Source organism: Nuphar pumila, chromosome 4, assembly GCF_984573655.1.
Source record: "Nuphar pumila chromosome 4, dmNupPumi1.hap1.1, whole genome shotgun sequence".
NCBI classification, from domain to species: domain Eukaryota; kingdom Viridiplantae; phylum Streptophyta; class Magnoliopsida; order Nymphaeales; family Nymphaeaceae; genus Nuphar; species Nuphar pumila.
The window spans coordinates 122,526,775-122,553,211 of record NC_143252.1 but is presented as its reverse complement, the minus strand read 5'-3'; the positions used below and the strand labels follow the sequence as shown (position 1 = coordinate 122,553,211).

Sequence of the window (26,437 nt, the reverse complement as noted above, 5' to 3'; positions counted from 1 at the left end):
TTACTTCAGACAATTTTTTCTTTTCTAAGAAAAACGAAAGAGAAGCAACCCAAAGACTATTTTTCACATATTCTTCAGAAATTCACATCCAAACTGGACAGTTGGTATATTGCCTCTTCTCCATTCAAAATTTTACATCAGAAGGCAAAAAATAGAATAGACATACTTCGAGATGAAGTACATCATTCTACACATCCATGCTGTACAAGAAAGAGAGAGAAAGAACCCTTGCAGCACTAGCATCCTCCTCAATTCATGAGCTGTGAACAATCCATGTCTGTGGTTGTAGATGCTTCATGTGTGATGAGGTTGATCCCTCGAACCCAAAGCTCCGCATTCTCAGGATCACCGCAAATGAAATGCACCTCTCTATTCTTTATAGTGACAATTCGGAATACTCCAGGGTCATCTGCATCTCCTTTCCGTTGCCGGTTCCTTCTGAAGGCATCACTGGGACCTGTCTTTGCCTCCTTACACACTACATTCCTTCTCTCTGATGAGCCCCAGCTCAACACCCCTCCAACTGCCACCATCCACAGCTCCTTGGCATGCGGCTTGCCCCGACCTTCCCTAGTGTGCTTCCTCACCCTCTCACCCCTGAGAACAAGCAAACGTGCAACTTTGTCCAATATCACATTCTCTACATCCTTACCAGCATCACCATTCCTCCTAGCAAGAAGCAATGCAGTCTCACCTTTTTCATTCACAACTTCACAGTCTGCACCATGAGTTATCAGTAGTTCACATATGAGAACATGCCGCTCACGAGCTGCAAGCATGAGAGGTGTGTAGCCCTCAGAATCAAGCATATTCACATCATTGCTACTGCAGTCAATTAGAAGCTGCACTGCTGCATCATAGTCCCCACGCCTGGCTGCACAATGAAGTGCATGGAAACCTCCTGTCTGGCTGCCTCTCTCTAGTGCATACTCAAGCATAGCCTTCTCAAACATATCCCTGTTCTTATGTAAATCTGACAGAGAGATTGCAGATTCTCCAGCATTGTTACAGAGCTTAACATCAGCACCAGCAAACACAAGTAGACGGAAGGCATCAACATGGCCTTCAGTAGCTGCAAGCATGACAGCAGAGAAACCATCTCTATCCTGCTCACTCAGATCAGTCTCAGGCTGCCTCATCAGGATTTTCAATGCATCAACATCACCACAGTGAGCTGCAAGAAGAAGCGGTGAAAAGACAGTGGAGTTGCTTGACAAGATCCTTGTCCCAGTCCGAACCACATCAAGCAGCACTCTGTTGAAACACGAGGTCCAGTTGTTCAACTCTGCAATGGCAGCAGCAGATTGCCCAGCTGCATTCACAAACGCTAAGTCAGCACCAGATGAGATGAGAATCCGCAAACACTCCTCTTGCTTGGCTCGCACACAAACCATGAGTGGTGTCTCGCCAGAGTCTGTGCAGGAATTTAGGTCACATTTTGAGGATATGAGGCATTTGAGTATTCCAGTACACCCCAGCCTAGCGGTCAAGTGGATAGGCCTAAATTCGTGGCCTGACTTTGACCTTGCTACGAACTCAACATCTGCACCAGAGGCTAGAAGCACATCAACTGCACGTAGGTTGGAGCAAAGGATGGCATGGAAGAGCAGGGTCCTTCCCTGGTACAAGGTGCCGACTGTAGGTGGATGATGCTGCAGAAGCAATCGTAGGATAGTGCCAGTGGATTCAAAGTACTCGACTGCACACCAGGCTGAGCCATATGCTTCAGTGAGGCCTGCACCAACTCGGAATTCTTCACCTGTAACTGAGTCCCATGACCATGCTCCAAGCCTGGCCTTACAGTTTGTTCTAACACCAGCCTAAACAAGTAAAAGAAGACCAAGTTACTATTTTTCTGGATTAAGTTCTAGGCTATGGATGTCTACCCTGCAACAGTCATCTTCAATTTTCTGTTCTGACAAGAGTCTTGTGCTAAAGACACTAAACTATTTATAACACCCATTAAAAATGGAAAAATAAATGCATCTCTAATTCCATGATCTTAAACTGTAAAAGGTCAGAAGAATCCTGACTTTTGGGACACAAAAACCAAGCATTTTCACACTTTCCTGTAAACTGGAGAATAAATTCAGGGCTTTTTTTAGTGACAGCAGCCTTTATTCCCAAAAAATGTAAAAAAAGTTCCTGCCAAAGGATGTAAATGTACCAGGGCTGGCTCCAGTCACTTGGCAGACAGATTAGGCTTGAGCAAGATTAGCCTCGTCACTTAGGTCCACTTGATCCAACTTGGTCCATTTAATCCATTTAAAATTCAGTACATGCACAAAGGTCGGTGGAGGTTTATTCCAGACTGATTGAAAGAATCATGACATAGTTTGGAGTTAGACAGACTTGCACAACTTGGGCCACTAGCCAAGGCTCTTTCAGTCAAGTATTAAGCATTGAATAGGGCAATCTAGGACCAATATCCAATTAACTAAAACACTCTGACCAAGGAAATCAGTTGGGACCTACAGCCACGTCCTTACAAAGCTGAGTCAAGACTCATTTACTAACTCTTTTAGCACTAGCAGATCAGCCAATATGGACAGGAGCCCAATCCCAAGTTGAGCCAGGATTTTCAACAATGAATTAAAAGAAGGGGGAAGAGAATGGACTGTATACAGGTGGATTGTCCTGAGCAGAATTGTATAATGGTCTGACCTAGATCCAGATCCAACTGGATGAGTGCATCTGACTCATGTAGTTTGAATCTAGCCAGATGGGACCATACATAAAATACCGTATCATACCCAACTCGTTCAGTAACAGGACAGGCCCTCATCCTTACCTCCATATGCCTGATATCTGGAGGCTGCATTTCATTGGCCACAGCTAGATCCAGCCTGTTACCTAATCTGGCCCAACCCTAAGATATGGTTCGTTCCACTGTCCAGCTGATTTTGCTCAGCATGCAACCCTTGACATATTAGAGGACATGTTGGTAGCTTTTGAAAGTCAAAAATCAAGAATGCCTCTCAATGAATTCACTGTGTAGCATTCAAAATTTCATGCCAGTGGAAAACGAAGCAATTATAACTAAAACCATCTCTAATACAGACGTTGATTTGGTGGTAGAAGCAGAAAAGGAAACACAAACAAAGTAGAGATTAAATACCTGCAATAACTGCCTCACTACAGCAATCTGCCGACTCACAACTGCTGCAACAAGTGCTGTGCAGTCGACATTGGCATGCAATGAAGGCTTCGATGAACGAAGTAGCACTCTGTCCACTGCATTAGCATCCACCCCACACTGCAACAAGAATCAAACCACACCATTTAGAAAAAAAGCCCTTGGTATATTTCTTGAGTTATCCGATCCCATCGATGAACAAATCATGAAACACAAACCCAGATTGGTTTCCAACTAAACAAAGCAAATCAGACATGTCAGTTAGGCAGAACTCTTGGCAGCTTAGCATCCTTGAACTCACACTGATCCAGCTCCAGTGGATCAGCTGAGTCAAAGCTTGTCACCTGATTCAGACAGACTTGACACAAGATCAGGCTCATGCAAGGCAGTGCTTACAGAGGACTGGCACACACCTAGGTGACCTGCCATGTCCTTCTAAATGTTGACCTAGATGCTTCACAGTGACCATGCTACAAAGAACATCAGCATATGCAGGGCAGGCAAGCAAGTGCAGCCCACATAACAGCACACAAACATGAACAGCCTCAGTGAAGACCCGTACAAGATTAAGTATTTTATGTTGTCAAAGCCACACGAAATGGCAGTCATCTAGGCCATAGAAGGTGTGCAAGGTAGGGGATCCCACCTCACCTGTTAAAAGTGTAGGCAACCATGACAAAAGAGACAAGCTTAGTCAGTTATCTAACTCGTTAGATGGGTGTTGTCAAAATATAAATTCCATGGGAATTTTGAAGTATTAATTTTATATAGTCACAGGTTTGCAGGAAAAAGAAAAAGGTGAAAGAATGAAAAGGAAATTGATAGCATCCACCACTTGTAGATATTAAAACAAACACTAGAAAGGAAATAATTCCTTTGTGTCTGTGTGTGCCTGTGGTTCAAATAAACACTAGAGAAGAAACTCCAATTACATGTATATATACTAAAAAGACTACCTACCAAAACGGTATGTGTCTCTTACCAATGAAAAAATTGAATGCCTGAGAATAACAAGGCAGAAAATGAAAGATCCTAGATATCCCAAGAGTAACTTTTAAGTGGTAACATGAATTATCATAGTACAAGTGTTATGATCTGATAAAGCTATGCCACAGGAGTTACCACCAGATCATTACGAATTGGAAAGTACCCCACAATAGTAAAGACTCAAGACTTAGTGTTTAGGAGCCTTGAATCGAACGGGTGTTGTGGTTTTTCCCCCAGTGCTCTCATGCTCCCTGCTGTTTCGAGCAGTCGTATTACCAAACCACAGTATTAGCAATGCAATTTGCAGGACCAAAACCACATTTCAGCACCATTTACAGGAGGATGTTTTTGGCAACTCCATTCTCAACACCATATTTTGGAAACACATGGAAATGGTGTTTCCATCTCAATGCAAGGCTCCCAAACAGAGCCTTTATGTACATGAAAACAAGAGTCCACTTGGCCAAGCTTTGCAAAATGCATGAACCAGATAAATAGATCCCGAACAAAAATGCTTAAAGACCAGTTAACAAATCCACTTTATAACAATACCATACTGAGCCAGCCAAGCCTTACTAAACTTGAACTGATTTAACTAAATCGCAGCCCAAGTCAACCAACTATGCTACTGTTAAGTTGTATCATATATATATATAGAGAGAGAGAGAGAGTGTGTGTGTGTGATGGGTAGGTGCTTAATGCATAGGTGCTTACACCCATGCTTAATCGCGCTAAAAATGCTCAAAAAGCGCCCAAAGGCACAAACTAGGGCTTTAGCGGTGCACCCAAAGGCACAAACGGGGCTTTAGCGGCGCTCTAAGTGCGCTGCTAAAGCCCCAAGGGACACGCACGGCATTACAAAATTCTAATGCCTCGCGCATCATTTGGCACTTTTTGAGACATTTTTTTACGCAATTTCATTGTTTTTTTTTTTTGCACACTAACCGTCCATCAACGGACATGATGGGTGGTCAGCACGATTAAGCATGGGTTCAGCACCTACCCATTTTCATATATATATATATATATATATATATATATATATATATATATATATATATATATATATATATATATATATATATATCATTGTAATAGGTAATACCCAATAGGGGTATTTCAGTCTTTTCACTGTATAGGTTATACCCACTAGGGGCACTAGCATCTTAGTATATTTTTTGTTTCCTTTTTTTGTAAATTTCTGTTTTTGTTATGGGCAATATTGTCATTGCCCAAATATAGCTGTTGGGAGATCCCAACAGCTATATTTATTGCTGTTGGAATGCTCCCATGGCTCATATTTGTGTGTATATATATAGGGGTACTTCCCCTTAGATGTAAAAGGTTTGTATTAAGCAATAATCTTAACAAGACTTATATTTTTTACTCTTTGTTTCTTGCCCATTTGTAGGTTGTGATTGTTTACTTGTATTTGACCCATAAGTGGTCCTTGTGTATACTCACTTTTGTGTGTTTGTAAAGCCCATAAGAAGCACTCGATTACTCCTTTTTGTATTTGATTACATGGTATCAGAGCGAGAGGTGTTGTTGAAGTAAAGGAGCATTCATTTCAATGTGTGTATGTGTGAGAGAAAAGGCAATGAGAGAGAAAAGGTTCGTTTAGACTACAAACAAGTCATTAAAGCATGGGATGTTGGATGTGTCAAGGTATTATCCCTATTTATGGGAAGCATGTGTGAATAACCTTGCAAAAACATATTGGAATTTGAGAGGGCCAATGAATCATGGGTTTTTATCAAACAAACCTACATCCAAAATTATGTCACCCATAAATGGGAATTGCAAGATAAGATTTATAATTGCAAACAAAGAGAAAAAAGTGTTTGAGACTACTATGGAACTCTCAAAAGATTACAAGATCAAATGGCTAAAATGGAGCCTATTGGGGATATCCTTGATAATGCTCGCCGTAGGAAAAATCAAATCCTTGGCGAACAATTTTTCTAATTTATGAGAAGGTTTAGGCTAGAATTTGAACATATTCGGGTTTCCATCGTCCACTATAAGCAAGAGGAGGTTCCTTCTTTGCATGAGATTTTAGCCCAAGTATGCACGGAAGAAACAAGGCTAAAATCTATGACTGAATCTAAAGAGACAAAAGACAATGTATTGGCGGTATATAGACCCGGTGCCAATACATATTCCTATAAGCCTCTTCATTTTAACAAGAATAATTTTGGGAGGCCAAGGAGCAATGATGAGAGATATGATGGGAAAATGAAAATTATTTGTCATAGTTATGGAGAACCGGAGCACATCAAACCATATTATCCTAAATTCAAAAAGGATGAGAAAAGATTAGCTACCATAGAATCTCCTTAAGAAGACAAAGATACCACCATTTTTTGTTACAAAACCATGTTTTTGTCCCAACTTGCAGCAGCTCTACAACCACTCCACAAAAGCTCATCCTCCTTAACCACTGTCGCGGTCTCCTCTTACTCACCTCCTAGTAATATTTCTTGGCACTTAGATTCCGGTGTTTCATTTCATATAACCCTTAACAATACTATGCACTCCGATTGTAGTATTAAGTCAAGTAGATCTAATGTTCTTACCGCAAATGGATCCTCTCTTGAAATTAAAGGAATTGAAAATTTTATAAATTCTTCATACGTTTTTGTTCCAAAACTTAATTTAAATCTTGTTTCAGTTTCTCAAATAATTGACCATGGTTGTAGCATCTCCTTCACATCTGACAGGTGTTTAATACAAGATCTCTAGTCCAACAAGCAGATTGTGGAAGGTCATAAAGAAGGAAATCTCTGCTACATGGACGAGTTGATCATTCCCAAAGATATTTTTTGTTTCAATGTGCAAACATTGGATATTTTTTTAGCATCATAGACTAAGTCATCCTAGCATATATAAGTTATCCAATGTATCTCATTTGAAAAAAAAAATTAATGAAAGAATTCAATATATTAATTGTATTCTTGGGAAAATGAAAGTCATTCCTTATCAAGAAAGATTCAAACCACTTGAATTAATACACTCGGACGTTTGGGGTCCTGCTCTTGTAGACTCTAAAAGAGAATTTACTTATTATGTGATTTTTGTGGATGATTATTCTCGTTTCACTTCAATTTACTTTCTTAGGTACAAATATAAAGTTTTTGAAACTTATGAAACCTTTCATAACCTTGTTAGAAATCTCCTTAAAACCAATATTTCTATATTTTGTTATGAATCAAGGGGAGAACAGATGTTAAATGACTTTAAAAATTATAGCATTTTGCATCAAAGATCTTGTACAAACACACCTCAACAAAATAGTTTGGCCAAAAGAAAACATAAGCATATAATAGAAACCATTAGAACCTTGTTTATTTTCAAACATGTTCCAAAACATTGTTGGGCCGAAGTTGCGCCTATTTCGATATACCTTATAAATAGACTTTTTTCAATCAAACTTCAAAATATTTTTCCTTATGAGAAACTTTATAAACTACCCCTGACTATTTCAGACTAAGGGCCTTTGGACGTAAATGATTTGTTCTTACAAATAAAAATAACAAACTTTCACCAAGAGTCATTCCTTGTATTTTTCTTGATTACCTGGAAAGCCAAAAAGGATTTAGATGTTATGATTTTAAACATGATAAACTCTATATATCAAAAAATATTATCTTTATAGAGCAAGAAAGTTTCTTTAATTTAAATATGCCTATTAAAGAAAATGATGATTACTCTTTTCTAGAATTATTTCTTAAAAGTAATGATGAAGTGTTAAACAACAATGATGTTGTTAATGATGAACCTCAATACAACTTCCAATGTGGTGAATCTCATGACATTAATAGTGGACCTCTAGTTATCCAGTATAAAAGAAGAAGTGGTGAAAGACATCTCAATGCTCTAGAACAATATTCTAGCATAGAAAATCAAGAACCAAGCACTCTTAGAATATCAGAAAGAACACATAGGCCTCCAAATAGATTTGTATCCTACGAAAATTTTACTCGTCAATATAGAGTCTGTCTAGCCAAGATATTTTCTTATTTTGAAGTTTGAACCCTCCTCATATAACCAGGCCAAGATTTATCCTGAATGGATGAATGTCATGAATTATTAAATACAATAGGCTGTAGATGGATATTTAAAATTAAAACCAAGAGTGACGGAACTTTAGAGAGGCATAAAGCTAGATTAGTGGTCAAGGGTTATTCTCATGAGTATATAATAGATTATGATAAAACTTTTGTTCCAATAGCTAGGATGACTTCTGTTAGAGCTCGTATAGTTGTAGCCAATGTTGTAAGTATTGCACGGTATCGTATATGGTACAATATGTATCATTACTATGGGGCGTTTTGATGTGATACACACTCGTATCTCGATACAGGTGTGTATCGTACAATACGCCATGTATCTTATGATACACTAGGATACAGGGTGTATCTTAAGATATGCTATAAATGCAGTTCAAATGCACTTATTTCAATTTTTTCGAAAAACATATAAGGCCCCTTAGTTCATATTCATCCCTAAAGAGCTTAAGAGTGATTTAGAGATATTTTTTCCAAATAAAAAAGATGATGCTGATGATACTCGATGATTGACATTATCTAATTCATTTTTGTCTGAAATTTTAAAAAAATTAGTTATGTAAAAATTTTAAGCATTAAAAAAACACTGTTTTTTTTTATGTAAACACACATTATTATGAATCTTGTAACTTATTAGCTTAGATTTGTTATTTAATATGCATATTATTTCATAGTTTGCATTTTTCTTGTGAGATTGCCATTTATAGCATATTATCTTGATTATTTAAGGTTCAATGTCTTATGCATGACATTCATAGCACATAATTGTTTTGATATGTAATAATATAGTTTTATCTTATGCAATTGATCATTGACTGATGATGTCTTATGCAACTCATAAAGACATAAATGCTTCATATGTGATTTTATGGTTGTATTTTGTAAAATCCATCATTGTTTCATGCGTTATGATTTTTTTAGAAATTTTTCAAGTTTTACTAATGTTTCTTGATTTTTTTGAAATTTTTAAAAAATCTTTGTTAAAACTTTACAATTTGTTACAATACGATACATATCTAACTTTGGGCCCGACCGATACGGGTTAAGATATGATACTCATAACCTTGGTTGTAGCTACCATTAGATGTTGGCCTATTTATCAAATGAATGTCAAGAATGCCGTCCTTAATGGTGAATTGAAGGAAGAAGTTTATATGGATCCACCACCTGGATATGAAGTTCCTGTTGAAAAGGTGCTTATGATCGATTTAGTTTGATTTAGTTCTGTTACGATTAGACTAGGTTTTAGCTCCTGTTACACTGATATTGCTATGTTTATTAAGAAATTTGATGAAGGTATTATTATTATTATTATTATTATTATTCTCTACGTTGACAACATGATGATCACTGGAGGAGACAAACAAAGAGTTAGTTTTATTAAGAATGTTTTAAAATAAAAGCTTTGAAATGACTAATCTAGGTTTTCTTAGATACTTTTTAGGGATTGAGGTTGCATATTCTGCTCATAGCTATTTTCTAACTCAATGCAAGGTTGCTTCCGACATCATAGACAAATCTGAAATTATAGATGAGAAAATGGTGGACACTCCTGAAATGATAATGCAAAAATGAAGATACATGATGGCACTGTTGAGAAACAATATTTTGATGATGAATATGTAATGTGATATAATGTGCTTATGTTTAACATGATGACATATGAAATGTTATATTATGATTTGATATGATTTGTTGTGTATCTAACGTGTATTTGATGCAAGGTTGTTTCACTTAAGAAGAGTGAAGACAATTTGATCATGTGCAACAATTTAATGCAATCATACTCGTTTTTTAAGAAAAACTTAATGGGCCAAATATTCATAAAGCCTTTCCAAGAAGATCGGCTACTTCAAGATGATGATTTTGTTTCTTTAGAGTCATATGTAACAGAACCTTCATAAGCATGCATATTTCATATTTCAATATATGTTTTAATTTCATATAAAGTCATTCATACACAAAAAAACAAGGTATTATAAAAGTAATTGTTTGAGTATATTGCATTATTTCAAAAAGACATTTTAGAACAATCATTGTATTTTCTAAAAGCATTTATGAAAAAGACAAAGTGATAAGATATACTAGCTCATAAGATAAGAGCATTCACATTTGAATTGACGATTTTTCAAAAAGCATTAATTGTATTTCAAAATAGTTAATTCAAGAAATGACTATTTTCTATATATTATCTAAAGCATTAAATGTAATCTCAAAAAATACTCACTCAAGAAGTGACGACTTATATTTGAGAACATTGTTTATCACTCAAGCATTAATGATATTTTAAAGCATTTATTCAAGAAATGACCATTTGTAAAATAATCATTACTTTAAGTACTCAAGAAAAGGACAAGTTTAAAAATATAAAAGCTCATGATTTCAAAAAACATTTATGTAAGAAAAGACAAATTATGAAAAGATATACTGGTTCATAATACACAAACATTTACGTAAGAAATTTTTGGTTCATACTTCAAAGCATTTACTCAAGAAATGATGATTTATAAAAAGAATCATTATTTTAAGTATTCAAGCATTTAATGTACTACAAATTATTTAATTGAGAAATGACAAAATTACTATATAATTTTCATTTCGAAATTCTTAAACATTTAATGAACTACAGATCATTTATTTGAGAAAAGATGATTTACATTATAACTCCTATTTTTAATACTCAAATATTTAATGTACTATAAAACATTTATTTGAGAAATGACGATTTGTAGTAAAAGCATTATTTTTATACACAAACATTTATTTGATTAACAAAGCATTTATTTAAGAATGACAATTTATGAAAAAGTAAAATAGTACACATTATTATATTCTACAGTACACAACTTTTTCATAAAAGAAAGGATGTTTTAAGAGACAAGGTGACACATATCAAAAAGTACTCTCATTTGAAAAGGTATTTTCAAAAAGACATGTCTTTGTGTATACCTATATATACAAGCAAAAAGGTGTCAAAAATATAGAGACACACAGAGAAAGATTTTCAAGATAACACTCAGAGTATTGAAAAAGAGAAAAAGAAAGAGAAAGAAAAAGAGAGAGAGAAAAAGACAAAGAAAGCTCTCTGACAAAAATCGATTGTGTGTTTGAGAAAAAGCAAAAAGAATTATTTGTTCTCCTGAGTGATTATTCTGCCTATTTTTTAAAGAGAGAACATTCTGTGAGAATCTTCATACATGCATTCATACTTTGCATATCATTCTGAAGGTTCTATAGAAAAGTGTTGTAATTTTTTGTTGTAATATTGTTCCCTTCTTGTAATTAAGAAGAAGACCTCTGTGTAAGAGGGTGTTATACCTCCTTCTGGTTTGAGAAGAAGACCTCTGTGTTAGAGGGTGTTGTTGCCTTCTCGGGAATTGAGAAGTAGACCTCTGTGTTAGAGGGTGTTGTTTCCTTCTCGGGTTTGAGAAGAAGATCTCTGTAAGAGGGTGTTGTATTATTTATTTCGTAACAAGGATTAAATAATGGAAAGGTAAGTGGTTTTACTTGAGGACTGGACATAGGTCAATAACTCGACCGAACCAGTATAAATCTTGTGTTTATTGTGTGGTGCCTATTGTTTTATTTTTAATTATCAATCTGTGCTCATATATCACTATTCACCCCCCCCCCTCTAGTGGTATTTCAGGCACATCTTTGGACGATCTTACTCCTTACCGCCAAATGATTGGGATTCTCGCATATTTGATCATCACTATACTTGATATCTCATATGCAGTCCATACCGTCAATCGATTCCAACATTCTCCTACCACTGTACATATAAGTGTCGTTATGCGTATCATTAGATATTTACAAAATTCGGTTTCTAAAGGGATTGTTTTGTCTTCCTCCTCCCCACTCAAATTAATTGTTTATACTGACTCTGACTGGAAAGGAGATCCTAATTATAGACGCTCAACTACAGGTTTCTGTATTTTTATAGGTGACTTATTAGTGTTCTGAAAATTCAAGAAGCAACAAAATGTATCATTAGCATCAACCGAAGCTGAGTATCGAGCCATGGCCACCACAACATCTGAAATTCTGTGGTTGAGAAGATTATTGAAAGACATTGTATATGCAATCGCCCTCAAGGTTATGTTATGATAATAAAAATGCCATCTATATAGTTGGCAAACATATATTTAATTAATAAACCAAACACATCGAGGTGGATTGCCACTATATTCGTAAAGAATATCTTAAGAAAATTATTATCCTGCCCTATGTAGCATCGAAATTTCAGCTAGAGCTAGCAGACTTCTTCACAAAAGTGATTCCATCTCCCTGGTTTCACTTCTTACTTGACAAACTTTCGGTGATCACACCATAAGTTTGAGGGAGAGTGTTAAGTTGTATCATATATACATGTGTGTATATGATCATATATGTATATACATACATAGTATATACATATAAATATATATGATACATATGTTCATATCATTGTAATAGGTAAAAACCAATAGGGTTATTTCAATCTTTCACTGTATAAGTTGTGTCCACTAGGGACATAGTGTCTTTGTATATATTTATTTCTTTTATTTTTTTCTGTTTTGTATATTTCTGTTTTAGTTATGGGCAATATTGCCATTGCCCAAATATAGCTCTTGGGATGCTCCCAATAGCTATATTGGGTGCTCTTTTGTGTGTATATATAAGGGTGTTTCCCCTTAGATGTAAAAGGTTTGTTTGAAGCAATAATCCTAATAAAGATTATACATTTTACTCTTTGTTTCTTGCCATTGGGTTGTTATTGTGTGTTGAATTTGACCCATAAGTGGTCTTTGTGTATACACACTTTTGTGCGTTTGTAAAGTCCATAAGAGGCAGTTTATTACTCTCTTTTATTTGATTACAGCTATGAGTGAATCAGGAGACATGGTACTTGACTAAAGCATCTACACCTTCTAGTGCCGCAGTTATACTGAAACATTAAGACAACCAAGTACACTACACGTTAATAAGGAGACATGGTACTTGACTAAAGCATCTACACCTTCTAGTGCCACAGTTACACCGAAACATTAAGACAACCGAGTACACTACACGTTAATCAGGAGACATTGTACTTGACTAAAGCCCCAACAGCTTCTAGTGTCCCATTAACACTGAACCATTATGCTCAACAGTAAATCTAATAAAACAAATGTAGAATCTATGAATCTGACCCAATCGGATCCTTTCTTGATTACTTGATTCCACTACTCATTAAAAGGTCCAGATCGGACCACAACACCCAAACTCATCTGTTGGCACTACCACAATTTAACATTGAATAACAAATGTTTTAATATGTTTTACCTTGATAAGACTGGCAACAACATCAGTGAACCCCCTGCAGCTAGCAGTAACTAGTGAATGGACTGCAACATTGGGCCTGATCATATCAGATGCCATCAACAGCTCAGTAAGATTTGCACGGCCATGGCTACATGCTTCTAAAAGGGCCTCTTCACAAGCTGGCTGAGAAGCCCCTGTCTTCAACAATATCTCCAATATCTCAATGTGGCCCTCCCTAGCAGCAGCTGTAGATGCAAACCCCCTGAACACCTTCTGATTCACATCAGCACCAATGCTCTGTTGCATATGCACAGTTGCAGATACACATGTAAAGCAGGAAAATACCCAAATAAAATTAGAAACAAGCAAATTAGCACTTCAATGTAACCAAGCATACAAACAAAAATATGGAGAAACTTTCAAACAGAACACTACATATAATAAATAAATAAATAAGTATATATATATATATAATCTTCCGATTCAAACACAACACTGACACTCTACCATATGCTGTGCATGCATAAAAATACATACAACATCAAAAGACAAAGAAAATAAAACAAGCACAGCACTATTTTCAAGTAAACAAGTGTGTGCTCACAATATGGTGAGATACACATGCACGCTTGCACAAACCGATACAAACACACGAATATTTCTGCATATAAAATGCAAGAGAATGTGTGAGAGAGAAAGAGAGTATAAGCAAATGATTTTGTCAAGTGTCCATCTAGTACTCTGATTCATGTAATTATCCAAATTAAGATTGCCTTTTGAAAATAACAAAGGTAATTGTCAAAATTGAATCAACATAATTATCCACCAAAGTTTTTTTTTTTGAAAGAAACATAGTTATCCACCAAAGTTGATTGCAACATCCAAAGCATGTACTTCCAACATCACATAAACTAAATAAACATAGGAAGGCACAATCTAAACACTTCTTAAAGCTAGATAAATTGCACTCCAATGTGCATTACTAAACATTTTTTGGTGCATTGTCCTTGAGCATGAGTTTCCTTCTGCCTGGAAGTGTATGAAGGAGCTGTGACTGCAGAGTAAATAAGACGTGGTATGGTCCCACCAGTGCCATCCATTTCTAAATGAAATAACACATGGAAAGCCAACAGAATTTCTTGTGCTTTACTCTCTAGATGATCTTAGCCATAGAAAATTGTGTGGAGCTAACAATAAGCTATTACCTTGTCCGTCCACTGTCCCAATCCCAACCAACGTTGTCAAGACTAGGAAGCGGAAGCAAGAAACGATACGGAAAGAAAAAGCGAGAAGTGATGCATTTTAAATGTATAGGAAGCGGGAAGGGAGGAATAAAAACACAATATAAGAATCGAATGGGAATCAAAATGGAACGCAAATAAAAACTAAAATAAAAGTCACTATTCTTAAATTTCATAATTTTTTATATTCTTACATTTTATGATTTTTTAGTGTAAAAATTAAATTTTTAACAAAATCTAAAAATGGTGACTGTCAATTTAGAGAAAGTACATGAAAATGAGTGAGAAGCGTGAGAGAAAACACATAAAAAACATGAAAAGTAGAGTGAGGGAACATATAAGAAGAATAGATGAAGTGTGTGGAAAGCATAAGAGAAGCGTAGGAGAATCAAGATTCTCATCAAGTTTCAAAAGCAAGGATTATTACGCTTCCGAAGCGAGCTTCCCACCTATCTAAGAAGCATTCAGTAACAGCATTTTTTGAAATTCTCAAAAGACCTCTACACATACTGGCTGTTCTCCAAATCTTTTCATAGGGTGGTAATTTTTTCTTCTTTTTGGTTTAAAATTCTCTCGCCTTCCTTGAGTTAAATTTCAAATAAGTATGCCATTTGCAGTTTGTGCTGTCAATTTTACAGTTCTGCCAAAACAATTTTTCCGTACATACATATTAACTAAAAAACTAGAACTAAGTTGTCCCACAAAAAAGATTAAATATATGCGCTCTTTAACCTAAACATATTGAAAATAATTACAGACATTGACATATACTTGCATCACAATTATATGATAAAAAAAACAATGAAAAAGAAGCACAACAACAGAAAGCAAGAATTGTCAGTATGATGAAGAAACATTACTTGATGAAGTTGGAGATCAATCTTTTCCCAGAAATACAAAAATGGCAAGCAATATAATATCTAGATAATCCTCTTAAAACAACCAGCTCAACTTTGAAAAGAACAAAAATATTATTGAAAAAGGAGCCAACTGAAAACAAATTCAAAAGGAAATATTCTTACTTTCCAGTTCAGAAAGTACGAATGTCTTTTGAGTTTTTACCACAAGGGATCCATCAAATGTCATGAAATGGAATAAGTTTTCGTATGAAATACATGCGGCAATAAGGAAAGCTGCCTAAATGATTGCAAATAAGGTAAAATGTTTTATGTAAAACGTCTAATAACAATGGTCCTGTTTTGTGAGTGGGATGCACAACGAGCCAAACTAGGCCGAGCTCGGCTCGGGCTCGAGCCGTTTAAGCTTGGCTCAACTCGTCCGTGAAAGTAAACGAGCCGAGCTTGTACACAAGTCCAAGCTCAATCTACATAAACGCTCAATCTACATAAACGAGCCGAGCTTGATCAAAACACTAAACTTGATAAAGCTCGATTAAGCTCATAAAAATAGTATATATAAAATATGTTTGCAAAAGTATAAACAATAGTTAGTGTTTCTCTAACGGGCAGACTTTGGACTTTTCATCTAAAGGATACGGTATTGAATCTGCTGCCAGTATAACTTTTCATGTTTTACAATAACCTAGCCCATGTTTTTAGAATATGTATTGTTTTTTTGTCATAATTGTCAAAAATGGTCAGTCTGGTCTAACAGTGAGGCATTTGTACACAATTTGAAGAGGTTGGGGTAAGAATCCCACCTCTTCAAAAGTGAAAGATACGTTTTTCTTTTAACTCGGTAAAGCTCGGCTCGGCTTGAGCTCAGAAATGAGCCGAGTTTGAACAATGTTGATCAAGCTCGGCTCCGAGCTCGAACTGAGCTTGAACACATGCATTTTGAAATGAGCCGACTTCGAACGGCCCAGGCTCGGCTCAAACTCGGCTGGTGTGCATGCCTATTTGTGAGACCCACAAACTTTTTCGAGTGCAAAACAAGAAAGGTGTCACATTTTCTCCGGATGTATCACATTGGCCTTGTAAAACCTGAATCTTTCTCCGCCTAACCATGCAGGCAGTTCACCAACAAAATAATATCCATAAAAAGAGTAAAGACATGGTAAAAATAGTTTTATGGAAAAAAAACGCAACTATTACTTTCCTTAGACTCATCGTCATCACCACCAATCACCATCAGTTAAGACCAAAATGCACAGTGGACGGTTTTTTTCTTAACAAACGTACATGTACATATGTACCACATGACATTAACTCTGTGCAGCAGAGCAAGAGAAACAGTACCAAATTTAAACTACCAGAAGTACTGAAATCATCACATGAAAATCACTAGCTCGAAGCAGTGTGATATATCCGGAAGCTACCAGATATTCCCCATTCCCACCCAAACAGGAACCCGGAGGACGAAAGAATGCACTGACATATACCATAAGGAGTACTCAAGCAACAGCACCAAGTCTTAATTTCTCTGTGAAAATGAATAAATTGAAAATGTTGAAAGGGACACATTAATGCTCGAGGGAATAAAAAGAAGAGGACAACACGAAGGAGAAACAAAATAGCCTGGGTCCACCAATTTAGAGGAGGAGAAACACCATCCAAAGTCCAATGGCTTTTTGTGACTCGGCGCGCCCAACTGGAGAGCCGGCTGTGCGACTCAGCCCGCTGCCAAGAGTCCCATACAAAACACCCCCCGTTCAGCACTCACTAGATTCTAAGCAACTGGGACCCTTCAGGCTACTTGCAAGACTTCTGTCTTGGTGATTGCAACCATCTGAGAGTCTTGGAAACGACTATCCCCGCATCATCCCCACACCCCAGAATCCTCAAGCAACCACCACCACCCACGAACTCGAGCCACATCACTTTCCAAAGAGAAAAAGTACCTACTTGAAAGAAATGGCAGGTGGTGTCCTTGGAAAACCCACCCATTTCCCACGACTCAGTGACACAACCGCAAATCACGCCGGTGAATGGCTTCACCTATCGAGAAAGAGGAAGGCAAGTAGGCAACCATCGCCATCTTTCCTTAGGGAAACATTGAATACGCCAGCTTTCAGCAACCGCGTGCTCCCCTTACCTGTTTCAGTGATCCTACTCCCTTTTTCCCCTCACCAACAATAAACAATTTGATTTTTTACTACCATCTCGACTCACTGCAAAGCCGATGCCCACCCATACTGCATACGCCAAAAGAAAATATAATGAGAACTTCTCTTCACGTACTTGCAAGTTGTCAATCCGCGATTGTAGCACTACAGGCCACGGTGGACAACTTGCACAAAATGAGAAAAATCTTCAGGCCCTCCCCCAATGGGTACCCCAAGATGAACACCTAGACTCTCCCTATCAGGTCCTAAACTGTACTTTTCAGTTGACTTTCTGTGATTGTTCGATCTTCCCTTATTTTTGAGGGAGATGACAGAATATCCATCACTCCCAACTTCAATGGAAGGCCGCAATGCCACATTTTGTCCTCAAGGAGCACTCACAATCGTAGTGTTCCTCTCACTTCCTCTCTTGTGCCTGGGTAAGTGGGATCAGACCTTTCACTATACGTCAGTAGTACAGGGATGAAGAACGAACCGAGCGTTTACTTGCTCGGGTAATTAAATGAGGGGAGCTTGAACACAAGATCGAGCTCGGTACACATAAACGAGCCGAGCTGAATCAGGCAATCAATCTCGATTGAGTTAGATTAGCCCGAGTTCGACTCAAGCCGAGTTTGGACAAAAGCTGTGGCTATTTTATTTGAGCCTTCAGAACGTGTACACAAGTTATTAAGACGACACGTTCATCGTTTCGCCAAAAGCATGAAACGAACAAATTGCCCAAATCATAATCAACATCAGCAATTAAGAGCCTGCCCACGCACCCCCGGGCCGTGGCTAGGGTTGTCAAGGGGTGGGATTTGGTTGGGAGCCAAGTAGAACCAGACCCAAACCTGATTTAAGATGATAGTAACGGGTTTAGACCCACCATACTAGAAACCATACCCAAATCTTATAAAGATTACATGAACCAGACCCTGACCATACCAGGTAAAATAATATTTTTTTATCATTTTTACATTAAAAATTTACAGATGTTAATTGGAACTCGGGTCCGGCCCCAGTCTGGTATGAAATTTCATAAACCATACCTGAATCCATATATTAATAGGATCATTCAAGTCCGACCCGGATTCTAATGGGCCTTCTTATTTATCACCAAATCCTGACCCTATAACGTTTGGTACGTGTCGGGTCAGGGTCAAACCCGATGCATTGAGACCCCTAACCGTGGCCGATCACCTGACTTCTCTTAAATATCTAAAATACCCTTACACAAGCAGGAATTGCTGCAGATCACGCTTGCACACGAGAGAGAGAGAGACGGAAATCCTTCTGAGAAATGCTTCACGAAAGAAAGAAAGAAAGAACAGGAAGGAGAAGATGACGATCGAAGAAGTTCCTTCCCCTCAAGGCTCAACAGAACAGCCTCATGATAAAAATAATTTCAGAAAACCAAGGAGAGATTTGCAAATTCTGCCGCAACGAAGAAGCAAAAGAGATGGCGAGGCTCCCTTTTTTCAGAGAGCAGGGGAATGGGAAAACGATTTCCAGGAAAAAAGAACCCGCATTTACGCAAATTTTCGAATTCATAAGGATGCTCGCTAAGTTTTTCGACACATTGCGATAGCCAATGATCAAATCACAAGTAAATCGCGATTTCCTGAAGAAGACCACGTTTTCAAACCACCACAAACACAGAACCGGGCAAATGCTGCGTGCACGCTTTATACTGCGTCTGTCGCGGTTGCACACTACCTATTTTTCACGTTATTTTTCAAAATAAAACTGTTAAATACTTTTTCCCAAAAGAAAAAAGGAAAAAGTCGACTGCTCGCGGGTTTCGTCTTTTCTCGCTACGTTCCCAAGAAGAAAAAAAAGAAGAAGAGACTTCTCCAAAAGAAAGGGAGGATTGGCGATATTTTACAATATAAAACTGTAAATATAAGAGACACACGCCTTCTCCAAAAGAAAAGGAGGATTGGCTTTATTTTCCAAAATGAACCTGTAAATATTTCATCTAGAAAATTCGATTGATCACCATTTTCATGTTTTCTCGCCATGAACCAAGAAGAGTAAGACGATATAAACACGCATTCTCCTAAGGGAGGAAGATAAAGAAAAACGGAAGCTTCTCCGAAGATCAGCACTATTCCGAAGGATCCGAACGCCACACAATGCAACTAACAAGAAGAAAGGTGAGCAAAAAGAGAGCAGAACGTTTCCTCCCAAAGAAAATACTCGTATAGGTAAAACCAAAGGCCACACTTTCCAGAAATTTGGGCTAAAACTCCATCACTATTAAACAATCCAGTAATGCACCTCTCCTCCTGTAAGAGATAGGGAAACAAAAAAAACCGAGTTTTCCAAAATCAACATCACCGTCTATACTCCTCAAACGAACACCGCTCCACGAAAACATCATCAAGCAATCAAAAGAAGCAACTACAGAGAAGAAAGAAGAAGAGGGAGAATCTCCGGTGCGACAGATCGCGCGGAAAGAGATCCTTACCAGAAGCTTCCGGACGAGCGTCGCATTCCCGGCGTGGGCCGCGAGGAAGAGCGGCGTGGAGTCCGTCCTGAGCTCCTCGCTTTCCTCCACCACCTCCCCTGGAGCCTCATCCTGGAGCACCACCTCCGACCAGCGAGACCTCAGGCAGACCGCCCCGACGAAGTTGACGTCGACGACGGGGTCGGCGACGCACTCGAGAGCAGTCCTCACATCTCCGGAGAGGCAGGCGTCCACCAGCCGCTGCGACACCTCCGCCTCGTAGTCGATCGGGAAAACCTGTTTTCCGGCGAGGAACCCACCGGACGAGTGCGACAACACCATCATCACACCTCCCTCACCGTCAAGAAATCAGGCTTATCACGCCCTCATCGCCAGCCACCGTACAAGACCAGCACACACACAGAGAGAGAGAGAGTTTCAAATGTGTGAGCACCAGAGGGAGAGGGAGTTACAAGACGGTAAATTTGTAGGCGGAGGTTAACCGCGGTTAAATAGGAACCTGGGTTATTTTTTCTATGGTTTCACTGTGGGTCCCTTAAGGCGACTCTCTTTTCTTTTCTTCTGTTTCTTTTTTTTATCTCCTTTTTCCTTCTGCACCCAATTTTAATATGGTACGGCTCGGCTCGGCTCGGCTTACTCGGTGAGTTTGGCTCGTTTTTGGTCCCACAACGGAATGCCACGTAGCACTCGGAAAGTGCAGTAGAGTTTAGGTGACGTGGCATTCTTCTTCCAAGAAGACCATTAGAAGCCAGAAAGTGGATCGGATTTGGCCGGGACTTTGATCCTAATCCATGCAGTATATTCGGATATGGATCCTCAAATAGAATCCCAAATTTATTTTGGGCTTATCTGCCATCTTTTTATCTGTTTCCGATTAGGGTCATCCGAACCAAATCCCATTTCGTTTTTATGTACATTTAAAATACGTTCCAACAATAACACTAATCACATTCTCTGTAGAAAAAAATAAAATAATCACATTCTCGAGAAAATCTCACGATATTTTAAAATTTTTATTTTTTTCTCAAAAATTTTAGGAAAATATCAGCATATATATATAATATAAAACTATAAAACCGTGATAAAAAAGCAATGTATTCAAAATAGCTGATATTTAACAAGTAAAGCATGTTTTTTATATTAATTGGAATTTGAAAGTGATAATAAAATTGCAAGATGTTCAAAATATCAATGACACTTGTTGGTCTAGCTTTTTTAACCAATTTTTATTAATTAGGATCCAGCTCAAATCCAAGACTTTTCAGTTATAACAATGCAACTGAATCATCCAACCATAGAAGCTACTTGTTACATGGAGAATCTTGTTTCCTTCTCATTTTCGAAATTGATTCTCTTTGGCTCCCTTTAACGTCGCTTCTCCCTAACTTTTTATTTTTTTTTATTAAAAAATAATATTTTTTTATAACAAGCTTAAGTATTGATTTTATATTATTATATATTTGTGTTAATATCATTTTTTATGTGTTTGCACTCATGTATTGTCATGTGTTTCCTTTTTATTTTTCGCATAATTACTTTACAATTGTACATCGCTTCTCGCTTCATACTACTTTTACAACACTTGCCTTCCCGCTCTCCCGCTTCACGCATCGCTTCTTATATTTATTTGGCTTCCTCGTAACTATGCATCCAACTATGTCATTTGGGCTCATAAATTATAATTTAATAAGTTAGTGTCATGGGAGAATCCTCGTGAGGTAAGTTTTGGTGTGATTCCTGATGGGAATTGTGTGACCGCAGCACAGTTTTGGCGTGATTCTAGTGACACCGAATATAACAGTTAGGGGTGTCAACCGGTCCGGTTTACCCGGACCCGACCTTGGAGGGCTTGGGTATGGTGACAAATAAGACAACTCGATTAAGACCCAGGTTCAGACTCGAAGGTCCGACTAATACATGGATTCAGGTATAGTTTGTGAAATTTTATACCAGACCTGGGCCGTACCCAAGTTCCGATTAAGACCTACAAATTTTCAATGTATAAATAATAAAAAATATTATTTTATTGAGTTTGGTTCATGTAGTTCTTATCAGGTCCAGGTATGGTTTGTCTTATAGTAGACTCGATTAGACCTGGATTCGAACTCGATATCATGCCCAAAAATCTGATCCAAGTCTGATTATACTGGGTCCGAACCAACCCCGACTCGTTGACACCCCTAATAACAGTACGGGTGGGCAATGGGCCAGCCTGGCCCGCTAATGGATCGGGCCAGGCCGTCAATGATGAGCCAAGTCAAAAGCCCAATTCAGGCTTGGGAATACTCTGGCTCTATGCCTGCCCGTTAGGCCCACTAATCAAGCTGGGCCTGGCTTATTATATTATATATAATATAATATATGTTATATATATACACATGGGCAGAGCCGGGCTGCAGGCCGAGCTGAGTGGCCGGGTTAGAGCCAAGCTTGGGCCTAATTTATAGAACCAAACCCGGCCCGTTGCCGACCCCTACATAACAGTTTGGCATTGAACCTACTTTGTGCAGACTTTAATGGCATTGATTGATATGTTGAATTCAAAATATGGACAGCTTTATATATGTTACTAGATACAGCATGTTTTTATTAATATTTTTATGATGAATAAATAATGAAAAACAAATTATATTATTTTCGTTAAAAACATACAACTGAAAAAAGAGATGCAAATAAAACCTTAAAATAATTATGGTACCAAAGACTTTCTTTACCTTGTTTACCAACACATCCAGCAAAATAAAGAAAAATAAAAAACAATAATAATAAATTTTATTTATTTATTTATTTTTTAAAAGCAATCTGGAGTTAGGCAGATCCCTACCAGAACAGCAGGCTTCCCATGTGCCTCGAACCTGGGCCTTCAGCTTGACACAGGAGGCTGCTTACCACATGGGATACCACCTTAACTCTAAATCAGGGCTATGTCATTGGTATTATCAAGAGATTTATTTTTCTATCTGGTGGAGTAAGAGACCGTGATGCTGCCTTCTTGTTCGTTTACTGTTCTCTCTTTTCTCTTCTCGTCCATTTGCCCTCTTATTTTCTTTCTCTTGTTCTTGGTTTTTTTATTATTTGGTACGATCGACAGTAAAAAATGCGCAGACTACGGGAGGTAATGAGTGGTCCCTTCAAATCGATTGATTCTTGCCACGTAAAAGGTGAAGGGTTCACATATGCCATAGTAAGGTTTACAAAAATGAGCATACTTACGAGGGATGAGGTGCTTTTAGTTAGCAAAAATGTATCCATTGAAAAGAAACAAAGGTAATTTAAATATATTTAGCATGGTAAATGGGAAAAAAAAACGCCTACAAGGTGAACTTAAATAGCAACCCATAAGTGAGTTGAGATTCTTGGCAAATTTATAAGAGATGGAGAGTATCTTTTGATTTTAGACGTGAGATAGACGTTTAGATTATGAAAAGTTAACTTGCTTTGTGTGTATATATATATATATATATATGTTCATTGTTGTCTATTTACTAAAAACTTCCTTTAGATTGAGCCAATTTTGTCGGGGCCTACGCAAGAGAAGGGCGATGACATACCTGGAGCGGCCATGTCGATCTGCAAACAGCCCATAAGTGAACATGAATCTGGTGGCTTTGAGATATTTGACTCCTCAGTCGATCACAGCCTTTCAATGAGCGCAGGCACCTTCAACGATGGTGAGTAAGATTCAATCTCAGCAATGAAAATCATGTATGATTTCTCTTTATTTTTTTGCACAGGAGTTTCTCATCAACATCCTCTTTTATAGCATTAATCTTTATTAGGAAACAATTACGTAATTGTTCTCTTCTATCCGATAGGGACACTTTTATGAGAGTCCTTAATGTGGGTAACGCCCACATTACGTGGGTGACTCAAATATTCTCTCACTTGTCTCAGCGATAAACCTTCGACTGAATATCTTATGAGAATTGCTTGATGAATAGATTGGCCTTTAAAATCTATTCTACAAACCCTTAGTTAAATCTCTAATCCTTATAAGATTAACAATAAACAACCATAATGAAAATCATAAAATACTGTATGTGATCACTTTATTCATATGCATATGTCAAAAAAAGTTTTACAAGTTCATCTTCAATACATATTTGGAATACAATCTCGGTGCTAGCCCTTTAGTGAGAAGATCTACAATATCTCTTTGATACCAATATTAACAATATGCACTAGATGATTCTTTGTTCTTTCTTTAACAACAAAGTACTTTAATTTTATATGCTTACATGATGTAGTATTTTTATTATTATTCAAAAAGGACACTGCAGCTTCATTATCACAGTAGACCTTCAGTGGCTTTTCAACGAAATCAACGACTTTTAACTGTGATATGAAGTTCTTCAACCATATGGCCTGTGAAGTAGTCTCATATAATGCTATAAACTTTGCCTTCATGGTATGAGTAGCAATGGTCGTCTGCTTTCCACTTGTCCAAGAGATCGCTCCCCCAACAAGTAAGAAGACATACTCAGTAGTAGACTTTTTACTATCAAGGCATCATCCTAAGTCCACACTTGAGTAGCCAATAACCTTGAGGTGATTAACCTTATGATACGTCAACATATAGTCTTTTGTCCCTTGCAAATACTGCAAGACTTTCTTAGTAGCCTTTTAATAGGATATGCCTAGGTTAGACTGAAATCTAACAAGCACCCCTACTGCGAAAAAAATATCTAGACGTGAACAAGTCTGCACGTATTACAAGCTGCCAACAACTGATGCATATGAATAAACACTTATATGTGCTTTGTCAATATCGTTCTATGGACAATCCTTTAGGCTCAATTTATCACATTTGATATGAGTGTTGTACAAGGAGAATAATTCTCCATCCCATATTGCTTTAATACCTTATTTATGTAGCATTTTTTAGAGAGGTCTAGAAAGCTTTTTGCTTTGTCTCGACAGATCTCTATGCCAAGTACATAAGCAGCCTCACCCATATCTTTCATATCAAAATATGATGCAAGAAGCTATTTTGTCTCTGCAAGTAACTTTATATCGTTAGTTGTAAGCAAAATATCATCTATATACAATATCAATATAACGAGCATACTCTCACTTTCCTTAAGGTATATACATTGATCAATAATGTTTTCTCTAAACCCGAAAGCTGCAATGACTTAGGAAAATTTAATATACCACCGCTGAGAAGCCTGTTTAAGTCCATATATTGAATTGTTAAGCTTGCAAACCCAAAAATCATCTTCAGAGAAACCAAGAAGTTGTTCCATGTATACCTCTTCATTCAGATCCACGTTAAGGAACGCTTGTTTCACATCCATCTGATATAGCTCTAAGTCATAATGAGCTACGAGGGACAAAATTATCTTCATTGACTCCTTAGTTGAGACAGGAGAGAATGTCTCATTATAGTCAATACCCTTCATCTGGGTGAACCCATTAGCAATCAATCTTGCTTTATGTCTTTCTATGTCACCTTTGGAGTCCCTTTTGGTCTTAAAGACCCATTTACACCCTATGAGTTTTACTTTTTTAGGTAACTCAACAAGATCTTACACTTGATTCTTAGTCATATAGTCCAACTCTTCTTTCATGGCTTTTATATAGTGCAAAGATTGTTTGCTTTCAATAACTTTCATAAAAGTCAACGGGTCATTATTTATATCTATGAAATCATCAGGCTCTTAAAGGTACACCACATAGTCAGGATGTATGGCAGATTTTCTAATTCTTGTGGATCTCCAAACAGGTCGTTCTACAGGCTCAGATGAAACTTGTTCATTCTATTCATGCTCTTCTGCATTATCCACAATAGGTTCAATTTGGATTTGTGCATCAACCACCAGGTAATCAACCACATCATCATTAGGGATAATAATATGGTATCTTTCGGTGTTTTCTTTAACAAGCAGTGAAACTGAATCATATGTTTTCTCAAAACCAAGGCTTTGAAGCGCACTTAATCCTACTGAACCATCTTTAAGGAATTTTGCCTTATTCGTTTCAATAATTTGTGGTGAATGAGATGGGCAGTAAAACTTGTATCCTTTTGATCTCTCTGAATAACCAATGAAATATCCATTGATCACCATTTTTTTATTGATTGCGCATCTACTGCTTAGTTTTATTTTTTCTCTTTGTGCATAGACGGATAGTGAAATCGAAAGTATGTCAAGTATAAACTCTGAAGATATGAAGAGCCCCTTTTTCCTCCATCATTCAGACAATTCCAGCATGACACTGGTATCACAATCATTGACCATC

General features: G+C 37.4%; 1 protein-coding gene across 1 annotated transcript; it reads right to left on the bottom strand.

Annotated features, from left to right (window-relative positions):
- Positions 1-20,518, bottom strand: LOC149840871 (uncharacterized). The gene is made up of 4 exons (XM_090005150.1): positions 20,198-20,518; positions 13,501-13,776; positions 3,119-3,256; positions 1-1,820 (listed from the first exon to the last, which is right to left on the bottom strand). Exons 1-4 carry the CDS (start codon positions 20,516-20,518, stop codon positions 249-251), a joined length of 2,307 nt encoding a protein of 768 aa, XP_089861276.1. The 3' UTR covers positions 1-248.
- Between the last annotated feature and the right edge of the window lie 5,919 nt (positions 20,519-26,437).

What these genes read in the sequence shown, in the direction of transcription:
- LOC149840871 (XM_090005150.1), bottom strand. Translation starts at nt 20,518, where the DNA reads ATGGTGTTGTCGCACTCGTCCGGTGGGTTCCTCGCCGGAAAACAGGTT. An exon ending in CGCTCGTCCGGAAGCTTCTG is followed by an intron (nt 13,777 to 20,197) that starts GTAAGGATCTCT and finishes CATATGCAACAG; the next exon opens with AGCATTGGTGCTGATGTGAA. An exon ending in TAGTGAGGCAGTTATTGCAG is followed by an intron (nt 1,821 to 3,118) that starts GTATTTAATCTC and finishes TTACTTGTTTAG; the next exon opens with GCTGGTGTTAGAACAAACTG.